The sequence below is a fragment of the Salmo salar genome, chromosome 09 (genome assembly GCF_965601325.2).
Source record: "Salmo salar chromosome 09, fSalSal1, whole genome shotgun sequence".
NCBI classification, from domain to species: domain Eukaryota; kingdom Metazoa; phylum Chordata; class Actinopteri; order Salmoniformes; family Salmonidae; genus Salmo; species Salmo salar.
Genome location: NC_138299.1, coordinates 22,286,924 through 22,305,423, shown reverse-complemented (window position 1 = coordinate 22,305,423; position 18,500 = coordinate 22,286,924). Strand labels below are relative to the sequence as shown.

The 18,500-nt window shown below is 44.7% G+C and overlaps 2 protein-coding genes and 1 pseudogene across 4 annotated transcripts; all 3 read right to left on the bottom strand.

Moving 5' to 3' along the window:
- Positions 1–311: 311 nt before the first annotated feature.
- Positions 312–9,482, bottom strand: LOC106611054 (ribosomal protein S6 kinase-like 1). 3 transcript variants are annotated; one of them, XM_014210895.3, is made up of 12 exons: positions 9,063–9,481; positions 6,809–6,932; positions 6,094–6,276; positions 5,555–5,679; positions 4,898–4,990; positions 4,576–4,623; positions 3,425–3,557; positions 1,713–3,161; positions 1,513–1,602; positions 1,281–1,363; positions 985–1,080; positions 312–858 (listed from the first exon to the last, which is right to left on the bottom strand). In XM_014210895.3, the coding sequence occupies exons 3-12, from the start codon at positions 6,227–6,229 to the stop codon at positions 748–750; spliced, it is 2,364 nt and encodes a 787-aa protein (XP_014066370.3). In that variant the 5' UTR covers positions 6,230–6,276; positions 6,809–6,932; positions 9,063–9,481; the 3' UTR covers positions 312–747. The 3 variants fall into 3 exon arrangements, with proteins under 3 accessions (XP_014066370.3, XP_082811790.1, XP_014066374.3); XM_082955664.1 differs by lacking the exon at positions 1,281–1,363 and having other exon boundaries at positions 9,063–9,482; XM_014210899.3 differs by lacking the exons at positions 6,809–6,932; positions 9,063–9,481 and having other exon boundaries at positions 6,167–6,705.
- Positions 9,483–9,901: 419 nt separating this feature from the next.
- On the bottom strand, positions 9,902–11,522 carry LOC106610926 (olfactomedin-4-like; annotated as a pseudogene).
- A 3,005-nt stretch (positions 11,523–14,527) lies between these two features.
- Positions 14,528–17,082, bottom strand: LOC106611098 (olfactomedin-4). The gene is made up of 4 exons (XM_082955663.1): positions 16,976–17,082; positions 16,119–16,889; positions 15,829–15,973; positions 14,528–15,492 (listed from the first exon to the last, which is right to left on the bottom strand). The coding sequence occupies exons 2-4, from the start codon at positions 16,257–16,259 to the stop codon at positions 14,666–14,668; spliced, it is 1,113 nt and encodes a 370-aa protein (XP_082811789.1). The 5' UTR covers positions 16,260–16,889; positions 16,976–17,082; the 3' UTR covers positions 14,528–14,665.
- Between the last annotated feature and the right edge of the window lie 1,418 nt (positions 17,083–18,500).

Sequence of the window (18,500 nt, the reverse complement as noted above, 5' to 3'; positions counted from 1 at the left end):
TTACAAGTCAGGAAGTGACTGTCTGAGCTGTGGTAGAAATATAGTCATAGACCAGGGTTAAACAAACTCGGTCCTGGGGCCCTACCTGGGTGCACATTTTGGTTTCTGCCCTAGCACTACACAACTGATTCAAATAACCAACTGATCAAGCTTTGATTATTTGAACCAGCTGTGTAGTGCTAGGGCAGAAACCAAAACGTGCACCCAGGTAGGGCCCCAGGACCGAGTTTGAGAAACCCTGATATAGGCTTTGTACAGATGACCAGAAAAAAGGCTGACCATGAGTGTGTATTAAAGACACACAGCACAGATGCATTGCTTCATTTTACTAACCTTATTGTCAACGCTGTTTATCACAGCCATTAGCTGACCAAAAAGTATTTGTGTAGTAAGTGTTTGACAATGAAAAACTTCCGTTTCCATACTTGGTGATGATATGCATGGATATGTTAACAGTAGCATTGCATGTCATTTGTATAAAAGAAATACCCCAAAAGTCACCCAGGAGTACATTTTGCCCTACTCTATGTTTACACTAGCGTCTATTATTCAAACATGGAGGTTACAAAGAGAACACTGCAGGCAGAGTTTGGTTGTGTGCCTGCTGCTCTGAATTACCCTTCTAATCTATCATTCTTTGGGAAGAACAAGATACTCAGTAAGTAACTCCAGAGCTGGGACTTCAATTATTTTAGCCACAAGGGGGCAGTGGCTGCCCAACTTCAGGCGACAGACAGTGTTGACCTGCTAACTGCTCAGTGCCTTCCAGGAGACACCATTAAAGAAGGGGTGACACTTGATGTCACTCACTCCACCGCCTCCAGAGCCCAAACGATAACCAGCGTCAAACTGCAGAAGCTGTGGAACACAATAGTCACTCATTCAGAAAGCCAATTTGAGTTTGTACAATGTGTGTGGCTGTGTGTGTATATGTCTACGGTATTTATACTACCAGTCATGTGTGTAATGGGACTCAGGCCTTACCTCAGTGAGCAGGGAGGCAGCTGCAGTACTCAGCTGGTCTGGGATCAGAAGCTGGGTGTGAGAATGTACCCCGGCTGGGTGGAACTGCCACAGGGGCTGGAGGCACAGGAACAGGCTTACACTTTCAACAAGGCCTTGATAACAGTACCAACACAGATACACTACCAACAGATCACTTGGCAGCACTCTAATCAATATACATACACATGTTTGGATTGAATAAACTTTACTATGGCAGCGGGCAAGATTCTGACCTCTTTTTTTTCAAAGGATTATTCAATACAAATGTTATTTACCATTCCTGTAAGAAGTTCAAATAGCAATGCCCCCAGACTCCACCAATCACAAGCCTCTGTGATTTTAGACACACCTCCAATCTCTATTGGCCAACAACAAACAGAACTGTTATTCACAGGTTTCTTGTTGGATCAAACTAAATGTCTGATTCTCACCACTGGAAGGCACTTTAGGGTAACAGCCATATGTGGAACTGTTGTGACAGGTTTATTGAATAAACAATGTTTTCACCTGGGGCACAGTACATCTGGTCCATAGCTTCAGAGTTGGTTTCTGACTGAACTTCACTCCACTGGCCAAAGAATGTCAGGCAGACCTTTCCTGTTGAGAAACATGACAATATGTCACAATCAAAGTTTGTTGAGTTTTCAAGACTCAACTCATGCCAAAAACTGAGACCTTACGGAGTTAAAGTGATTTCGGTGACTAACCAATGCTGGTAAGCAGGATGTTCTTTGGGTTGAGGTCACGGCACATGACACCTTGCTGGTGAAGACTCTCCAGGGCCAGGAGGATCTGAGCTCCCAACAGACACACCTCTGCCTCAGGCAGCCCCCAACAGCCCTGCCTGACCCCGTCTCTCCCTCTGGAGGCCTTGGCTGGGAACTCCACCTCAATGATCTGATCCTGACCCTGTCCATCTGATCCATTTGACTTCAGGAAAGCATTCATGTCCTCCTTCTGACACTGTGGGGAGGCCCCTGTGGGGCCAGGGGTGTTGGGGTCACACAGTGATCCTTTCCCTTGGGGGATGTCCTTACTCACAGGGCTCAGCTCCCAGCCCTCCTCCCCTGGCTCTCTGCAAGGAGACCCCACATGATACTTTGCCCCTGTGATGGCCAGGGAGATGCCTGCCTGGTTCCCCTGCTGTGTCCCAGCACTGAGACAGCGAGGGACGGAAGGGCGGTGAGAGATCCCTGAGGATGTCCTCATGACCTTCAGCTTGTCTACTGTAGATGGATAAACAGCTCTGCCAGGCTGGGAAGTCTCTGTGTCCCTGCTTACTAAGTTTACAATGCTCTTTTCAGTAGTGTGGTGGTTTACCTGCTCTTCCTGCCCTCTCTCCTGGTGTGTGGATATCTCCACACCCACAGTGTTCTCAAGGTCTCCACCTGAAACACTGCCTTGGTGAGAGCCATAGGAGGTCAAAGTTGCCATCTCACTAGCTTGGCTTTGATTATGGAGGGGTAATTTCAATGTATTGGGAACATAACTTTTCTGTGAATACAAACTGATAGAATGATTCTTCAAGTTCAGTGTTGACCCTGTCCCACCAGAAGAGGTCTGAGTTGTTCGAAGTACAGGTTTACCTGCAGCTATATCGGAGTTACTCTCACAATTCTGTGTCGGATCAGCAGCCTTCCACACCACGTCAAAATCCAAACTGGATTCTATTTTTGCTGTTCCAGTGGCCTTCCCAGAAGGCTCAGAGGTGACATCAGGAACCTGATCGATGCACAGATGACTAGGAAGAGCAGGCTTGTCCTGAGTTTCAGAGTGCAAACACTGACTGTGGCCTGCTGGATGGATATGGGGACTGATGTCTGTCCTCATTGGCCCAGATAAAGTGGGCTGTGGCGCTGTAGATCTGGAGTTCTGCAGGCAGCCTGTCTCCTCGCAGTAGGAGTGGGTCCTACAGCCTTCCAGACGATGCTGAGCCTCATGCCAAGATGCAGGGGAGTCTGTGTCTGGGCTCTCCTCGTTCTCCCTCTCCAGGAGAGGGGTTGTCCCTCTGTCATTCTGATGGTAGTCTGAGCTGATGGTAGAGGAGGTGTAGCTGTTCTTCAGTTTGATCCTGTGCTGGCTGGGAATGTAGCATTCTGGGTGCTCCTTGGCTCGGTCGTTCCTCACCTTGGACAGTTTGGAGAAAAGCTTCCCACCTACAGAGCATAGAAAAGTCAATACATCATAAAACAATAGTCGTTTTTCTTCATTTTAATTCAGCTATCTTTTCTAATCTCCTTGGCATCCTTGACCCAAAATGGCTGAAGAGTGCAACCATCAACAACAAAAAATGTAAACTGTAGGTCCACTGATATGCCATGGACATAAATCTCCCTTTGCATGGCGATAGGCTAGGTAAGAGCATCAGCTACATCTCCCATACTGCAGGGCTGGCAGGCAGAGCCGGTGTTCAGCTCACCTTGAACATGCTCCAGATGCAGGTACACAGCGTCCTCACTGACATAGTACCTCAGCAGCTTCACCATATAGGGGACACCCTGGGGGATGATAGTGGGCTGGTCCCGGCTCGCCCAGCTCGACTTGGGCAGGCTCTGAGAGGACACAGCGCAATAGAACAATACATTTATTAATATGCTGTTACTATTACCTTGGTCAAAATGCAACTTCTCTACTGTAATACACATTGTTCTCTTGTCTAGTCTTAGTCTGTGTCTATAGTTAATTGATAAAAACAGAAATCTAAAATCTCATCTCTACAAAAGCTGGCTCTTCTCTAGCACTGTTTATATACCTGGTTCTAACACGCGTCCTTTGTCCTGATCTTGTCCACATTCTGATTGTTAAGACAGGTGTAGACGATTAAAAGACACATTGTGATCCGATTGTGATCAGATCTTCCTGACCACTTACGGAGGTAGTCAGGCATGCATTGTGTCTAGATATCGTTAGTGTAAACAGGTCTGGATAGTGAAACCATTTAAATCCTCATTATCCTGTCCTGTAAAATCATTGACAGGTGGCACTACTGACTTATGGCATCAATATGTGTCTTAAAATAAATAAATATTATTTTGAAAGAATATCCATCAAATCATTTATATACAGGGAGAGACCAGGAAATCTGGTCACAACGTGGACACAGTGGTCGTATAAAAAGATACATTTTAATACCATATGTAGACACATTTCTCAAGATCTGGGCACAATCAGAATGTGGACAAGATCAAGACATATGATGCATGATAGTGCCAGGTGTAAACGAGACTACTGAGACCTGCGCCTTAGAGACCCTCCTACAGTATTTTCCAATAACAACTCTCTGGTTACGGAAATCAGAGGTGCATTTCCACTAAGAGGGTCAGAGTGGAGGGCTTTTAGCCAAATCAATGGTGAAGGATACTCAGGGAGACTGAGAGTATTCCCATTGACTGGGCTGCCACAGAATGGCTGGCAGGGGTCCAGACAGTACAACAGCCATCTGTGCCCTGGATATGCATCTACACAGATAGACAGCTGCACTGTTTCTACTACATGTTTCTACTACATGTCTGCCACTCTCTCCTCTGACATACTGTATTGGTAGTGTTCAGTTCAGACGTAAGTACTTACTTTAACAACACATTTCTCCTTTGTAATCAGGCTTTGGACAATCAGGACCTTGGGGAGAAGACATACATTTTAGTTGATTTTAAATAGTATGTTATTAGATGGTTGTGACATTTTAGGACAAGGTACTATTTGCATAGGTAAGCACCGTGGTTGTCACTGGATCTATAACACATGGTGTATGTGACCAATTAAATGTGATTTGATTTGGTTAACAAAGGGTTAACTACAGCCAGGATGTCTGTTCAAGAGATTATCATCAGTCTAACAAAACGTTATAGTACCCATGTCTGGTTGAGAGCAGTGAGTGTAAAAACGTCCTTACCTTATCGATGATCCCCACCACTTTACACATCTCCAGATCCTCCACTGGGCAGCTCAGGTGTCTGATTGGCCGGAATCTCAGACTACTGTAACCCTGGTGATAAAAAGAGATTACAGATCAGTACAGGACAGATAACAGCGATGTGGACACGTGTCTTTGTGTTTGATTCAGATCTGAAATGTTGCTTCTACTCAAGGATTAGTTACAATCTTAGAACAGATATTAGCATGTTGCATAAGAGAGGGGGAGAGAGAGCGCCCAGCCGGCCAGTGCGAGGCATCCTGGCAGATATAATGCGATCTTCTCGCCCGGGTCGGGTGTAGTGTAACAGAGGGAGATGGGGTTGTTGTGCTGTTCTGTAGCCCATCTCCAGAGAGAGGCTGTAAGCAGCACATGCTGGTTGCTTTGAGGATGTGACTCAGGCTTTCCCAGAAGGAAATGATTCAGAGAGGTGCTAACATGAATAGCACTTAACCACCTCTTCAATAACAGACTAGACATATAAATCAACACAGGAGTGAAAAGCTGGAAAATGAGTGTCCAGTTTCCCTGAGTAACATGGATGATCAGAGTGGGTTGATTTCCATCAATAAGATTTGCACAGTATTATGGAATGTTCATCTTGTCAAAATGAGGGTTCAAAGGTCATCTTCTTACCCCTAAGTGAGAGTTCCCCTTCCCCAGGTTGTCCTGCAGGTGGGAGATAAAGATTTCCTCGGCCCTCTTCAGATACTGAGTAGTCTTCCTCTTCACTGCCTCCCGGCGCTCCTTGTTAGGATCCACTGGAAGGCAGACCAACTACATCAGACCTCAGTTCTCTCACACAATGGAGAAACCTCACTCCACTAAACTGAAATAACATCCTCATTCAAACGCTTCTGTTTGAATATAGCTGACATACTTCACTAGCACAGCAGAGAGAGAATATCCGGCATGCTTTACCAGTATGGAAATCTTTCTCTGACCCTGGCTTTCTGACTTCCTGTTTTTCATAGGAATTATTTAATTCTGCTTTACAATGGATGAGTCATGAGCAGATGAATCCACATGTCCCTGTTTCATGCCGCATGACTTGTTCTCACTGTGTTGAGTAGCTAAAGTCTGTAGCGCCTTAACCTGCTCTATTCAATATCACCCTAACCAGAACCCTGCATGTTGACAGAATACTCTAGAGTACAGTAGATTTACCACTGTACCTTGAACTCCATTGAGCAGCAGGTCAACCCCATTCTTGTAGTAGCTGAAGGCAGCTTCATAGTCTTCACTGACCTCCCTGTCCAGAGCCATGTGGATCTGCTTGGCTGCCTCCACCAGGTAGTCTCTCTTGGCCATGGCTGTCCTGGCTGTCCTGGCTCGGCACTGTGGAGGTCCAGACGGGCCTAGCAACCACACAACAGAGTGTACCGTACTATATGTAATCACACTGACCTGTATGTCCTAGGAGGAGTCATAACACGACCAGCTACCGCTCTCTTTAAGGGAAGTTCCTAAGAATAATCCTTATGATGGCAGTGAATAATTGATCAAATCTTCCAGAGATGGTTAACTACCAAAAGCCAAGATTTCCCCAGGGCTACAGTAAATCCCTTAACTAGTCACTTGTCTGAGAAAAACATGACGGCAAAGCATGAAACTGAGAGTAAAGTGAAAGTAATGTGACCAATAATAGACTGTTTCTGTTCCTCTCCCCTTACAGGCAGCTGGTGGCACCGTCATTGGGGAGGAAGGAAGAGAAAGGGGGAAAGCTAGTCAGGCTCATAGTAATGGCTGGAAAGGAAAAAATGGAATGGGGTCAAACATTGTTAACCATGTGTTTGATACCATTCCAGTCGCCCCATTCCAGCCACTATTATGAGCCATAACATTTACACCAGCCTCCTCGTCAGATCATAAGCATGTGGAGTGTCTCACCTTTACTCCCTGGTCCGATCAGCAGTGGGACTCATCTCTGGTAGCAGTTAGTCGGCTCACTGGGGGGGTTATCCTCCTCCACTTGAAGGTTAAAGTCTTTGTTTTCAAGCATGATGATACGAACCTGGGTCATCAGAGAGTTCAGTTTTTACTTCAGTAGAGCACAGGAAGTGAGTATGAGTGTGCAGCTCCAGTACCATTGCTGATGAATAAACACTGTCAGTGCTGCAGGGGCGGTGAGGAGGAAGGATGACTCAAAGTACTTACACTGCCTTCGGAAAGTATTCAGACCCCTTGACTTTTTCCACATTTTGTTACTTTGCAGCCTTATTCGAAAATGTATTAAATTGTTTTTTTTCTCATCAATTTACACACAACACCCTATAATGACAAAAGCAAAAACAGGATTTAAGAAATGTTTGCTAATTTATACAAATAAAAGAAACAAAATAGCATTTACATAAGTATTCAGGCCCTTTACTGAGTACTTTGTTGAAGCACCTTTGGCAGCGATTACAGCATTGAGTCTTCTTGGGTATGATGCTACAAGCTTGGTACACCTGTATTTGAGGAGTTTCTCTCATTCTTCTCTGCAGATCCTCTTAAGCTCTGTCAGGTTGGATGGGGAGCATTGCTGCACAGCTATTTTCAGGTCTCTCCAGAGACATTAGATCGGGTTCATGTCCAGGCTCTGGCTGGGCCACTTAAGGACATTCAGAGACTTGTCCCAAAGCCACTCCTGTGTTGTCTTGACTGTGTGCTTAGGGTCGTTGTCCTGTTGGAAGGTGAACCTTCGCCCCAGAGTGAGGTCCTGAGCACTCTGGAGCAAGTTTTCATCAAGGATCTCTCTGTACTTTGCTCCGTTCATCTTTGCCTCGATCCTGACTAGTCTCCCAGTCCCTGCCACTGAAAAACATACCCACAGCATGATGCTGCCACCACCATGCTTCATTGTAGGGATGGTGCCAGGTTTCCTCCAGACGTGATGCTTGGCATTCAAGCCAATCTTGTTTAACATGGTCTGAGAGTCTTTACGCGCCTTTTGGCAAACTCCAAGCGGGCTGTCATGTGCCTTTTACTGAGGAGTGGCTTCCGTCTGGCCACTCTACCATAAGGCTTGATTGGTGGAGTGCTGCAGAGATGGTTGTCCTTCTGGAAGATTCTGGAGCTCTGTCAGAGTGACCATCGGGTTCTTGGTCACCTCCCTGACCAAAGCCTTTATCCCCTGATTGCTCAGTTTGGCCGGGTGGCCAGCCCTAGCAAGAGTCTTGGTGGTTCCAAACTTTTTCTATTTAAAAATGATGGAGGCAACTGTGTTCTTGGGGACCTTCAATGCTGCAGAAATGTTTTGAAACCCTTCCCCAGATCTGTGCCTCAACACAATCCTGTCTCAGAACTCTACAGATAATTCCTTCAGCCTCATGGCTTGGTTTTTGCTCTGACATAAACTGTCAACTGTGGGACCTTATATAGACAGGTGTGTGTCTTTCCAAATCATGACCAATCAATTGAATTCACCACAGGTGGACTCAAATCAAGTTGTCGAAACACCTCAAGGATGATCAATGGAAACAGGATGGACCTGAGCTCAATTTTGAGTCTCATAGCAAAGGGTCTGAATACTTATGTAAATAAGGTATTTCTGTTTTTTAATACATTTGCAAAAAATTACATTTTTTTCTTTAATCTAAAAGAAAATCTGTTTTTGTTGTTGATTTCACATTGAATTTACGTTAGTTGACTACTGAACCAAATGTAAATCAAAACTAGACGTTGAAATGACGCCGTCTTTGCCCTGTGGGTACATATTACTGTACGAAAGCTGTGGGCAGATCCCTGTCAGAGGTTTTATAAATGCTAATGTATTGCAATCATAGTAGCTCTTAGCATACCACAAAAGTGCACAATGAAAATGTGCTGATGCCTTACTACAGTATCAATGTGACATGGGGTTAGTTTTGTATCCCACTCACATACACCCTTTATCATTTCTCATACAGTCTAATGAGGGGAAGTCATAGTGTGTCTGTTGTTGAGAATCAGTCAGCCTCCTGCAGTATTTCCATGTTACATGCACCAATATCCTTGATACTAACGACAAACATTATGTCAGCGTAGAGACAAACTAGAATACACAAGATTAACAATATAATAATCCCATTTCTTTGTCTGCAATGGATAGACATGCTTGCATCATACATACATCTTGGTCGCCACACGACAGACAGACAGCACATGCACACATATATCCTACCTGAAATGATCAGAGCATGCCCCAGCATCAGCCTTCGTCCTCAGCAGCCTCCGTCTGCACAGATATCAGAAAAAGGAGGAGAGTTCAGCGAGGCTGCCTATTGGCTTGAAATGATGTACGGTGGTACCATTAGCCACGATGCCTTAACTTCCCCCGTCTCATCCTGACAGATGTAATATTTAAAGAGACGGAGCTGTCAGATAGAACAATGAGACAGATATTTTACTGGATGTATAAATGTGAAGCATCCGCTTGGCGTTTCCACTGAGGGGAAACCCACTGGCGCGCAGTGGGAGAAGATGGAACGAGATGGATTTTGGCCGACATTCTGCTCATTTTCTCATCGATGAAACATTTGATATCAATACAGTTTTCTTTCGCAAAACTACAATATGTTATGAACAGAGTGGACTAAGGTTTGTACACTTTTGAGTTATTGCACACGCGCACTTTAGAGAGTAGGCGTTCCTTAACGGAAATATGCAGATGATGCTGAAACGCACCAATGGGATCTCGCTAACTCGTGCTTGGCTCTGCCCCCTCCCTGCGTGTTCTGCCCACTATGGCTCATTTGTTCCCCTTGAAAACGACAGGCTGTGGTCTATCTTGGTTTAGTTATAAAAAATATTCGGTTCTGTTTTTGTCTTGCTGTTGTCTCCAGACCGTTTTTCTATTTCAGATAGATTTGGCAATTTATTACAGTATAATGTTGTATCCACATTTGAATTAGTCAATGGAGTTTGTACAACAATGACCTGAAACCGTAAGAATAAAACAATGTGCATGGTTCGTTGTTGTACATGCAGTGAATGGATGCTATGTGGCCTCACCCTGCCTGCTTAGTCTAATCTGCTCTCAGTTGGACCCAGACTCTCGCTGGAGCACAAAGAACAACCCCAGGGGAGGGCTTGCTTACAGAGGAGCAAGGCGGAAGCCCCAGCCTGAGCCCAAGGAGGAGAGCTGGGAAGGGGAGGGGGAAATGAGAGGAGACGTGTGAGAGAGTAAACCACAGCCCAGCCCAAAGCTAGGGTGGGAGGGGTCTGATATCATGCTGGGGATGAGTCATATTGTGGTACTAGTTATACGGAGTGACTTATATTCTACTGAAAAATAAGGGGTGGGATACTGCTGTTTTTCTGGTAATACAGGGTGTTACCATGAACAATATAATTGTTGCCGGTACCCTGCAATCCATTTGGCAAGTTATGTTGTTTAAATTAATTCCTTAAAACCAGATTTTGATAGTCGGAGTAAAGATCAAAGTCATGCACTGAGGCACTGCTATAGGCACCATACCAATACATTGATTCAAAGCCACGATTGGGTTTTGAGCCTTTTCCATCACCCCCCAAATCTGTAGCCCGCATTCAAGTTCGCATTCAGTTGGCTGTTCACTGGCTTCCCTACACTGGCAATGCCTTTATGGTTGCAGGAGCCCGGGGGAAAACATAAATAGCTATTAATAATATATAAGACAAACAAATCCACAAACTACTGGCTTTGAAATAATGATACAATATGTTAACAATGCTACCATCACAGAGGCTTCTTACCAATATCTGGGTTTGTCCCCTTCTCTTGGTTCTTCTGGCACTCCTCCAGCTTCTTCTGCAGTTTTTCAAACTCAATACGGATCACTTCCAGGTTACTCTTGTCATAGCTCTCCAGCTGGTTCACAATCAGGCTCATGTTGTGAATCTATGGATGCATGTGTACAAAGGACAAATAGGTCATTTGTTCCATATAGCAACATTCCTCTTTCTTCCGCATGATATTAGCTGTCACTTATTTATAATGCCAATGCCAGTCATTAATAGTCATTCTGCTATGTCTGTCTACCTATCACCCATTTACCTCAGTGTACAGGCTGTCGAACATAGGTGAGGAGGAGTTGAGGGATTCCTTCAGCTGTGTCACCAACGATTCAAACTCTCTCAGCTCGATCCTGAGAAGCTCGAAATCCAGTCGGATGTACTTATCAGGGCCGCTCTCCAAAATCTCCTCTCGGATAGTCAGGTTGCTTAACTCAGCCGAATAGATCACAAGCCTGCCCTTGTAACTGTCCAGCTGCAAGAGAGACACAGGTAGTTGTCCTGGTGTAAGATATCTAGTAGGGTATACTGTGAATGAGGTCTCAGTTAAATATACACAAGCATCTCCTCCAAGGTTTACAAGACGTGTTCCATAAACTGGAGTAGGCTACTATTAACATCACCTGGCGTGCAAATGCAATATGGATTCAATCCTGTTCAGGGGGCTCAAACCTCATGGTGTTCATTACAATACAACAGTACATTATTTTATCTGGATTCCCACTTCCAGCATTAGATCCTTGGTGACTTGCTGCATGTGTTCCACATGGTCGGCAGGGAAGGTGATGTCAGGTAGAAACACATGACAAAGACATTGCCCCAACTCACCTACAGACGCAGTCACATTTCCAGAGTCCCAGTCCTCCATTGGCTGGAGGAAAATACAAGTTTGGACTGAACTTCACAGTGGTAGCTCACACAAGTAGTAAACTAGCGCTCTTTTTGGAAGTATCTCTAACTGTCAAGGTTTAGTGGAAGGAGAAAATGAGAGGCCCTTAACAGCCAAGCCCCTCCAGGGCAAAGGAGAGGCAGGAGCACTAGAAATGGAACCATATTGTATCCAGTGTTGTTCTGGTGTGGCTCCTTGTCCGTCTGTTCTGGGTTTTTAAAGACCTGCTCCTATCAGCTAATAAGAAACATCATGCTTCTTCCCATAATTACTGCTGTTTCTTAAGAGACTACCTTCAATTCTTGAGGAATTATATGCAGATATCCTTGTTTGCTTGTAATAAAATTCTCAAGTACACTTTTTGAAATCTGTCTCATCATTTTATTGATCACAATAATTTGGTGGACATGGAGTGCATGAGAAACAGGGCATATGGACAGTTTTTTCAGTTATGAAGACATGTTATTGATGGCATATGGTAGATGGCACCTGATATTATCAACTACATAACTGGATCTTACTATTAGTCATCTTACTATTAGTCATCAACAATGTGGCAGAATATTATATGTTGAGATAAGCATAGTATAATAAAGTATTTTCATCCTTATTCCAATGATATAGCCTAGCAAGTTCCATCACATAATTCCACAAGTACTATGCTAACTTTTTTTCTCCACCTGAGACTTTAGATTATGCTGGTAAGAAGTATAGGTGCTGAACCTTAGGCTACTACTGACCTTCTTGATCCTAATCAGTCAGGTTTCAAGACTGGGCATTCAACTGAGACTGCTCTTCTCTGTGTCACGGAGGCTCTCCGCACTGCTAAAGCTAACTCTCTCTCCTCTGCTCTCATCCTTCTAGACCTATCTGCTGCCTTTGATACCGTGAACCATCAGATCCTCCTCTCCACCCTCTCCGAGCTGGGCATCTCCGGCGCCGCCCACGCTTGGATTGCGTCCTACCTGACAGGTCGCTCCTACCAGGTGGCGTGGCGAGAATCTGTCTGCGCACCACGTGCTCTCACCACTGGTGTCCCCCAGGGCTCTGTTCTTGGCCCACTCCTATTCTCGCTATACACCAAGTCACTTGGCTCTGTCATATCCTCACATGGTCTCTCATATCATTGCTATGCAGATGACACACAATTAATCTTCTCCTTTCCCCCTTCTGACAACCAGGTGGCGAATCGCATCTCTGCATGTCTGGCAGACATATCAGTGTGGATGACGGATCACCACCTCAAGCTGAACCTCGGCAAGACGGAGCTGCTCTTCCTCCCGGGGAAGGACTGCCCGTTCCATGATCTCGCCATCACGGTTGACAACTCCCTTGTGTCCTCCTCCCAGAGTGCTAAGAGCCTTGGCGTGACCCTGGACAACACCCTGTCGTTCTCCACCAACATCAAGGCGGTGACCCGATCCTGTAGGTTCATGCTCTACAACATTCGCAGAGTACGACCCTGCCTCACACAGGAAGCGGCGCAGGTCCTAATCCAGGCACTTGTCATCTCCCGTCTGGATTATTGCAACTCGCTGCTGGCTGGGCTCCCTGCCTGTGCCATTAAACCCCTACAACTCATCCAGAACGCCGCAGCCCGTCTGGTGTTCAACCTTCCCAAGTTCTCTCACGTCACCCCGCTCCTCCGCTCTCTCCACTGGCTTCCAGTCGAAGCTCGCATCCGCTACAAGACCATGGTGCTTGCCTACGGAGCTGTGAGGGGAACGGCACCTCCGTACCTTCAGGCTCTGATCAGGCCCTACACCCAAACAAGGGCACTCCGTTCATCCACCTCTGGCCTGCTCGCCTCCCTACCTCTGAGGAAGCACAGTTCCCGCTCAGCCCAGTCAAAACTGTTCGCTGCTCTGGCACCCCAATGGTGGAACAAGCTCCCTCACGACGCCAGGACAGCGGAGTCAATCACCACCTTCCGGAGACACCTGAAACCCCACCTCTTCAAGGAATACCTGGGATAGGATAAAGTAATCCTTCTAACCCCCCCCTTAAAATATTTAGATGCACTATTGTAAAGTGGTTGTTCCACTGGATATTATAAGGTGAATGCACCAATTTGTAAGTCGCTCTGGATAAGAGCGTCTGCTAAATGACTTAAATGTAAATGTAAATGTCTGAAGATCTGCGTTATAATGTGATTGACAATTAATAAAGGCAATGTTTCTGCTGTCGCGGAGAATGCATTCACGGGCTGCATATATCGGCTCAATCGGAATGCGGATCATCCGCGATGCTTCGGCGATACAGACTGAATCGCGCGCCTGTACGCGAACTACGTTTAAATAGTTAACACTTAAGCCACTTTCCATAGTTCGAATTCATACTGTATTGCTAACAAAATAAATGGCCAAAGAGGCCAAAAGAGGATTGGGTCTGTGTTCAACATGGTTTTACCATAGTATTTTTTAGATAAGACAAGGAACAGACAAATGTTGCTCTTTCAAGATTTTACAGTAGCGAATCCTTGAAAAATGTCACATTATATTGTACAAGTTTTATTTTCTATATGTTTAGATATCAATAATGAGCAGACTAAGTATTCTCAGGAATGAAGTGTGTTACTGTTCATTAATTCCTAACAATGTGCTGCATATTGAGAGAGATTCTCCTCTAAAACAGCATCACAAACCCCTCTGTGATGTTGGTGAGTGAGACTGTTTAGTACCTACAGTAGGCCTACATGAAGATTAACAAGACAGTGTAGAGACAGAAAATGTATTGGCATCTGACTTTATGTTTGGCACCGAATTTGTTATCAGCATAAGGGACTCATTTAAAGTATTTTATATGAGATACACTGTATCATGCTTATTAGCCACAACTGAACTTCATTTGGCTGACTCTAGGGTCTAGTATACACCTCATTATACAGATGCTGATGTAGACTGAAGGAATCATAATACTTTAATACAATGAAGACAGTACTATTTCAGATGGAATTTCAAAAGTAAACACTTGAATACAACGAGAATGCTTAAGATATTTATTTAAAATCAACACGATGAGCATGAAACCGGATATTCTATATAATCAGAGCAACTACAAAAGAGATTCAATCTGATTTGAGTATAACGAATTTCAATATGAGAGATGCCACAATAAGCCTTTTATCTGACCAAGGGGTGTGTTGTGTTTACAGTGGCATGGTTGTCAAACCAGAGATGATAATTGACATAGTAGCCATCGTTGTACATGTAGAGTTTCTGATCCGTGGGGTTGTAGTCCAGGTTGACATACTTGTCCTGGAAACGCTCAAATGGAATACTCATGTAGCTCTCTTGTTTTATCTTGGTGTCATAAGTATAAAATATTTCCTCATAGTGAATGTCAACTGTTCTGACAGCATAGAAGACCCCACACACCATGAAGGCATTGCTCACAGATGGTTTGTACACACTGGTTTCCCACAACTCCTCTATACCAAATGATGGCTCATGAATTTTAGCAATGACCATTTTACCCTTGGATTCCTCTGTGGCATAGGTCACCCACAGCCCATTCTCATCAGCAGCAAAGTCTAGGTTCTGATTGGGTGAGTGACTGTACGAGAATCTGGTGCTAGCTTTTGCAATGACCCTGTACTCATATTTCATAGTAGTAAAATTCAGTTTGGCCATGCTAAATGGGTTGTTGAATTGATAATACAGGGTGTTATCACGAACAATGAAGTTGTTACCAGTTCCATACCAGCTACTTGTCAAGCTTTGGTGTTTAAATGGAGTTCTCAAAATAAGATTTTTGTAGCTACTGTAAAATCTCATGTCAACAATTGAGGCACCACTATACCCAGAGTACCAGTATTGAGATTCAGAACCATGCACAGGCTTAGAATCTTTCCCCCAGCCTCCCCATTTGAAGCCAGCATTCAAGTGGGCATTCAGTTGACTGACAATGGGCTTGCTGATTCTGGTTATACCTCCGTGCTCACAGGACCCTGAGAAAAGAGGGTAAAGTCAGTGACATCAAAGATGCAATGGTCTACAAATGTTTTGGCATGAGGCGGGTTTGTATCACCATCAATTCAAAATCGAATCAAACTTTATTTGTCACATGCGCCGAATACAACAAGTGTAGACCTTACCGTGAAATGCAAATGATAGAAAGTAACACAATAACATAACAATAACAAGGCTATATACAGGGGGTACCGGTACCGAGTCAGTGTGCGGGGGTACAGGTTAGTTGAGGTAGTTTGTACATGTAGGTAGGGGTGAAGTGACTGTGCATAGATAGACCATAAAGGAGACCATAAAAGTAGTCTTAGACTTACCGATGTTGGGGTTGAAGATCTCATTGTGGCGCTTCTCACACTCCTCCAGTTTGAGCTGTATGTTGATGTACTCACGACGGGTCACCAACACCAGGTTCTTATCATATCTCTCCAGCTTGGTCACGACCACCACCATGGAGGAGATCTGTGAGAACACAGATAAACAACCATAAGACCAGAAGTTTAAGTCCTTCAAAAGATACATGTCTGAAGTGAAAAGTAGACATGGTCATTGTTTATAGCTGTATCGTGGCCAGATGAGTTGTTGGGGACAGTCTTCGGGTAGTTACCTGCTGGTGCAGAGACTCAAAGACGGTAGTGGAGGTTTGTATGGAGCCCAGGAGCTCCTGTACCAGAGCCTCCAACTGTTTGATCTGCACCTTCACCTCCTGCATGTAGGCCTCACTGTACGCATTCGGGTTCTTCTCCATCAGCTCCACCAGTACTGTCAGGTTCACTATCCTCTCTGCATACACTGTCAGCTTGCTCTCATATGTCTCGAACTGGACGGGAGCGATATTTTATATACAAATTACCGTAGAAGTCATATTATAGTAGGCAAACTGAGCTACTGTTAAGGAAAGAGTAGGTCATCAGAACCCGTGCTTATTGCTCAATCTTTATAGCTTAGCTATAGTTCAATGAATGTAGTCCTTGTATATAATCTCCTTATTGTTCTTTTATTGTGTTACCATTTCCTTTTTTGCAAATTGTTCTTACTTTTTAAAACTGCATTGTTGGGAAAGGGCTCATAAGTAAGCATTTCACGGTAAAGTCTACCTGTTGTATTCCGTGCATGTGACAAATAAAATGTGATTTGATGATAGGATGTATGGTGTATAGTGTGTCAGAGAGTGATAGGCCATTATAACCATCTATGTGACTCCATACTGGTGTATCTTGCTCATTTCCATCTCCAGCTTGTGGTTGATCTGCACAGCCGTCTCTTCCAGGAGGACCAGCTCTCCCACTGGGAAGGTGGAGCCGGGCAGGAAGGCCTCACAGGAGCACTTCCCCCCTCCATCCTCCGTCCCATTCCTCTCACTCCACAGGCCTACAGGCTGAGAACAAGGAAAATAAACAAGTCACTTCTATAGGCATCAGTTAGTATAATGAGAGAGATGCACCATAATCACATCACACGTACCCCAAAGGCCAAGGTGGTTCTCAGGAGAGCTAAGACAAACAGAGTGGAAATCATTCTGGAGTGGTCGAGGTGGTTATGGTTCAGACTTGTTGGTCCGCAGACTTATAAAGCCTGTCATATCTCAGAGGAAATCAGCACCTGTGTCCTTCACACCCACACCATTAAAGATACACGTCACAGAGTATCTAGACACCTTTTACAACTGTGAGACGTCAGTTATCTTTGAGAAGCAGATTCTAACTGCTAGGATATTTTTAGTGCAGGGATGTCATAATGGTGTGGTATTATCATTTCCCCAGTTGACTCATGGGTGTGCATCTACATCTGGGAACTTTCCCAGACATTATGAAAAGAGCTATGGTCTGAGCAGGATCTTTGCCAAGCCTGGCCCTAAATGATACTGTATATCTTAAATAACAGAGGTCATGCTATTGAGCTAAGGCACATTCATTTAAATATCATCATCCCATCTAATTTAACTGGGTGAAAATACATTTGGCATGAAATGTGGCTATGTATACTGGAAGAATATATATTTTTATGGTTATATGTGTAATACATGGACTGTATGTAGAAGCCAGTGATTTCTCTGTAAAATTACATAACAGGGCTTAGATTGGGGCTAGCGTGGAGAGTCTTCCTTCAGCTTGTGCTGGGAGTAGGAGCACATGGTGGGGGAGCTTGTGGGCCTGTGGTGGGTCCTGCCCCCGAGCATAGGAAGGTGGATGCGCTCTCTGCTCAGGTTGGTGACGGAGTAGCTGCTGCTGTTGGACATGATGATGTGGTGCCAGGAGTTCAGTGGGGTGGCAGAGAAGTGCTGGGGGCCACTGGAGTCCTCCTTGGTGCCCCCCGGGGACATGACCATGAGCTGTGGGGGGTGTTGGCCTTCACGGTACTCTGGAAGGGCTTCAGGATGCGCTTGCTCTTCTGCTTCTCCTTCTTCTGACGGGACTCCATCTTATGCAGCTGGCATCCTCTGCTTCCTGGTGTCGGCAGACCCCTGAGGAGAGACTCCGAAGAACGTATTTAATATGATGTTTCACTAAAAGGACTTTCTTAGCGTTTGAAAAGGAAAAACATTGGCATGACACTACAAGCAATAATAAATAGATGTGTTTGCCCTACTTCAACACTTTGACCATAAACGTCTGCTCATTCGTTTTTTTTAGGGCAAACAGATGTGTGGACAGTTTATGACAAGTTTCTGTTCAGTTCTCAGGTTATTGCTGATGTATGGTGTTTTCTTTACACACTCATAGCGGTCTTCAAATATTGTTACTAGTTCACCCCACCCTGACACTGTGTACTGTATGAGAAAAGCCCACCTGTAATCAACCATCCCTGTCCTTTCACGATCCAGTCTCTGGAACTTTCCATGACAGATATACCAGGTGAATCCAGGTGAAAGCTATGATACCTTATTGATGTTACCTGTTAAATCCACTTCAATCAGTGTAGATGAAGGGGAGGAGACAGGTTAAAGAATGATTTTTAAACCTTGAGACAATTGAGACATGTTTTGTGT

Bases quoted from the DNA above. Each gene is read 5' to 3' on its own strand.
- LOC106611054 (XM_014210895.3), bottom strand. From the start codon at position 6,229: ATGGCCAAGAGAGACTACCTGGTGGAGGCAGCCAAGCAGATCCACATG. The intron at 4,991-5,554 runs GTAAGAAGATGA...TTTTATCACCAG, and splicing joins AGGGGAACTCTCACTTAGGG to GGTTACAGTAGTCTGAGATT. The intron at 1,081-1,280 runs GTAAATAACATT...CTGTGCCTCCAG, and splicing joins TTGAACTTCTTACAGGAATG to CCCCTGTGGCAGTTCCACCC.
- LOC106611098 (XM_082955663.1), bottom strand. From the start codon at position 16,259: ATGGAGAAGAACCCGAATGCGTACAGTGAGGCCTACATGCAGGAGGTG. The intron at 15,974-16,118 runs GTAACTACCCGA...GTGTTCTCACAG, and splicing joins TTGAGTCTCTGCACCAGCAG to ATCTCCTCCATGGTGGTGGT. The intron at 15,493-15,828 runs GTAAGTCTAAGA...CTCTTTTCTCAG, and splicing joins GATCTTCAACCCCAACATCG to GGTCCTGTGAGCACGGAGGT.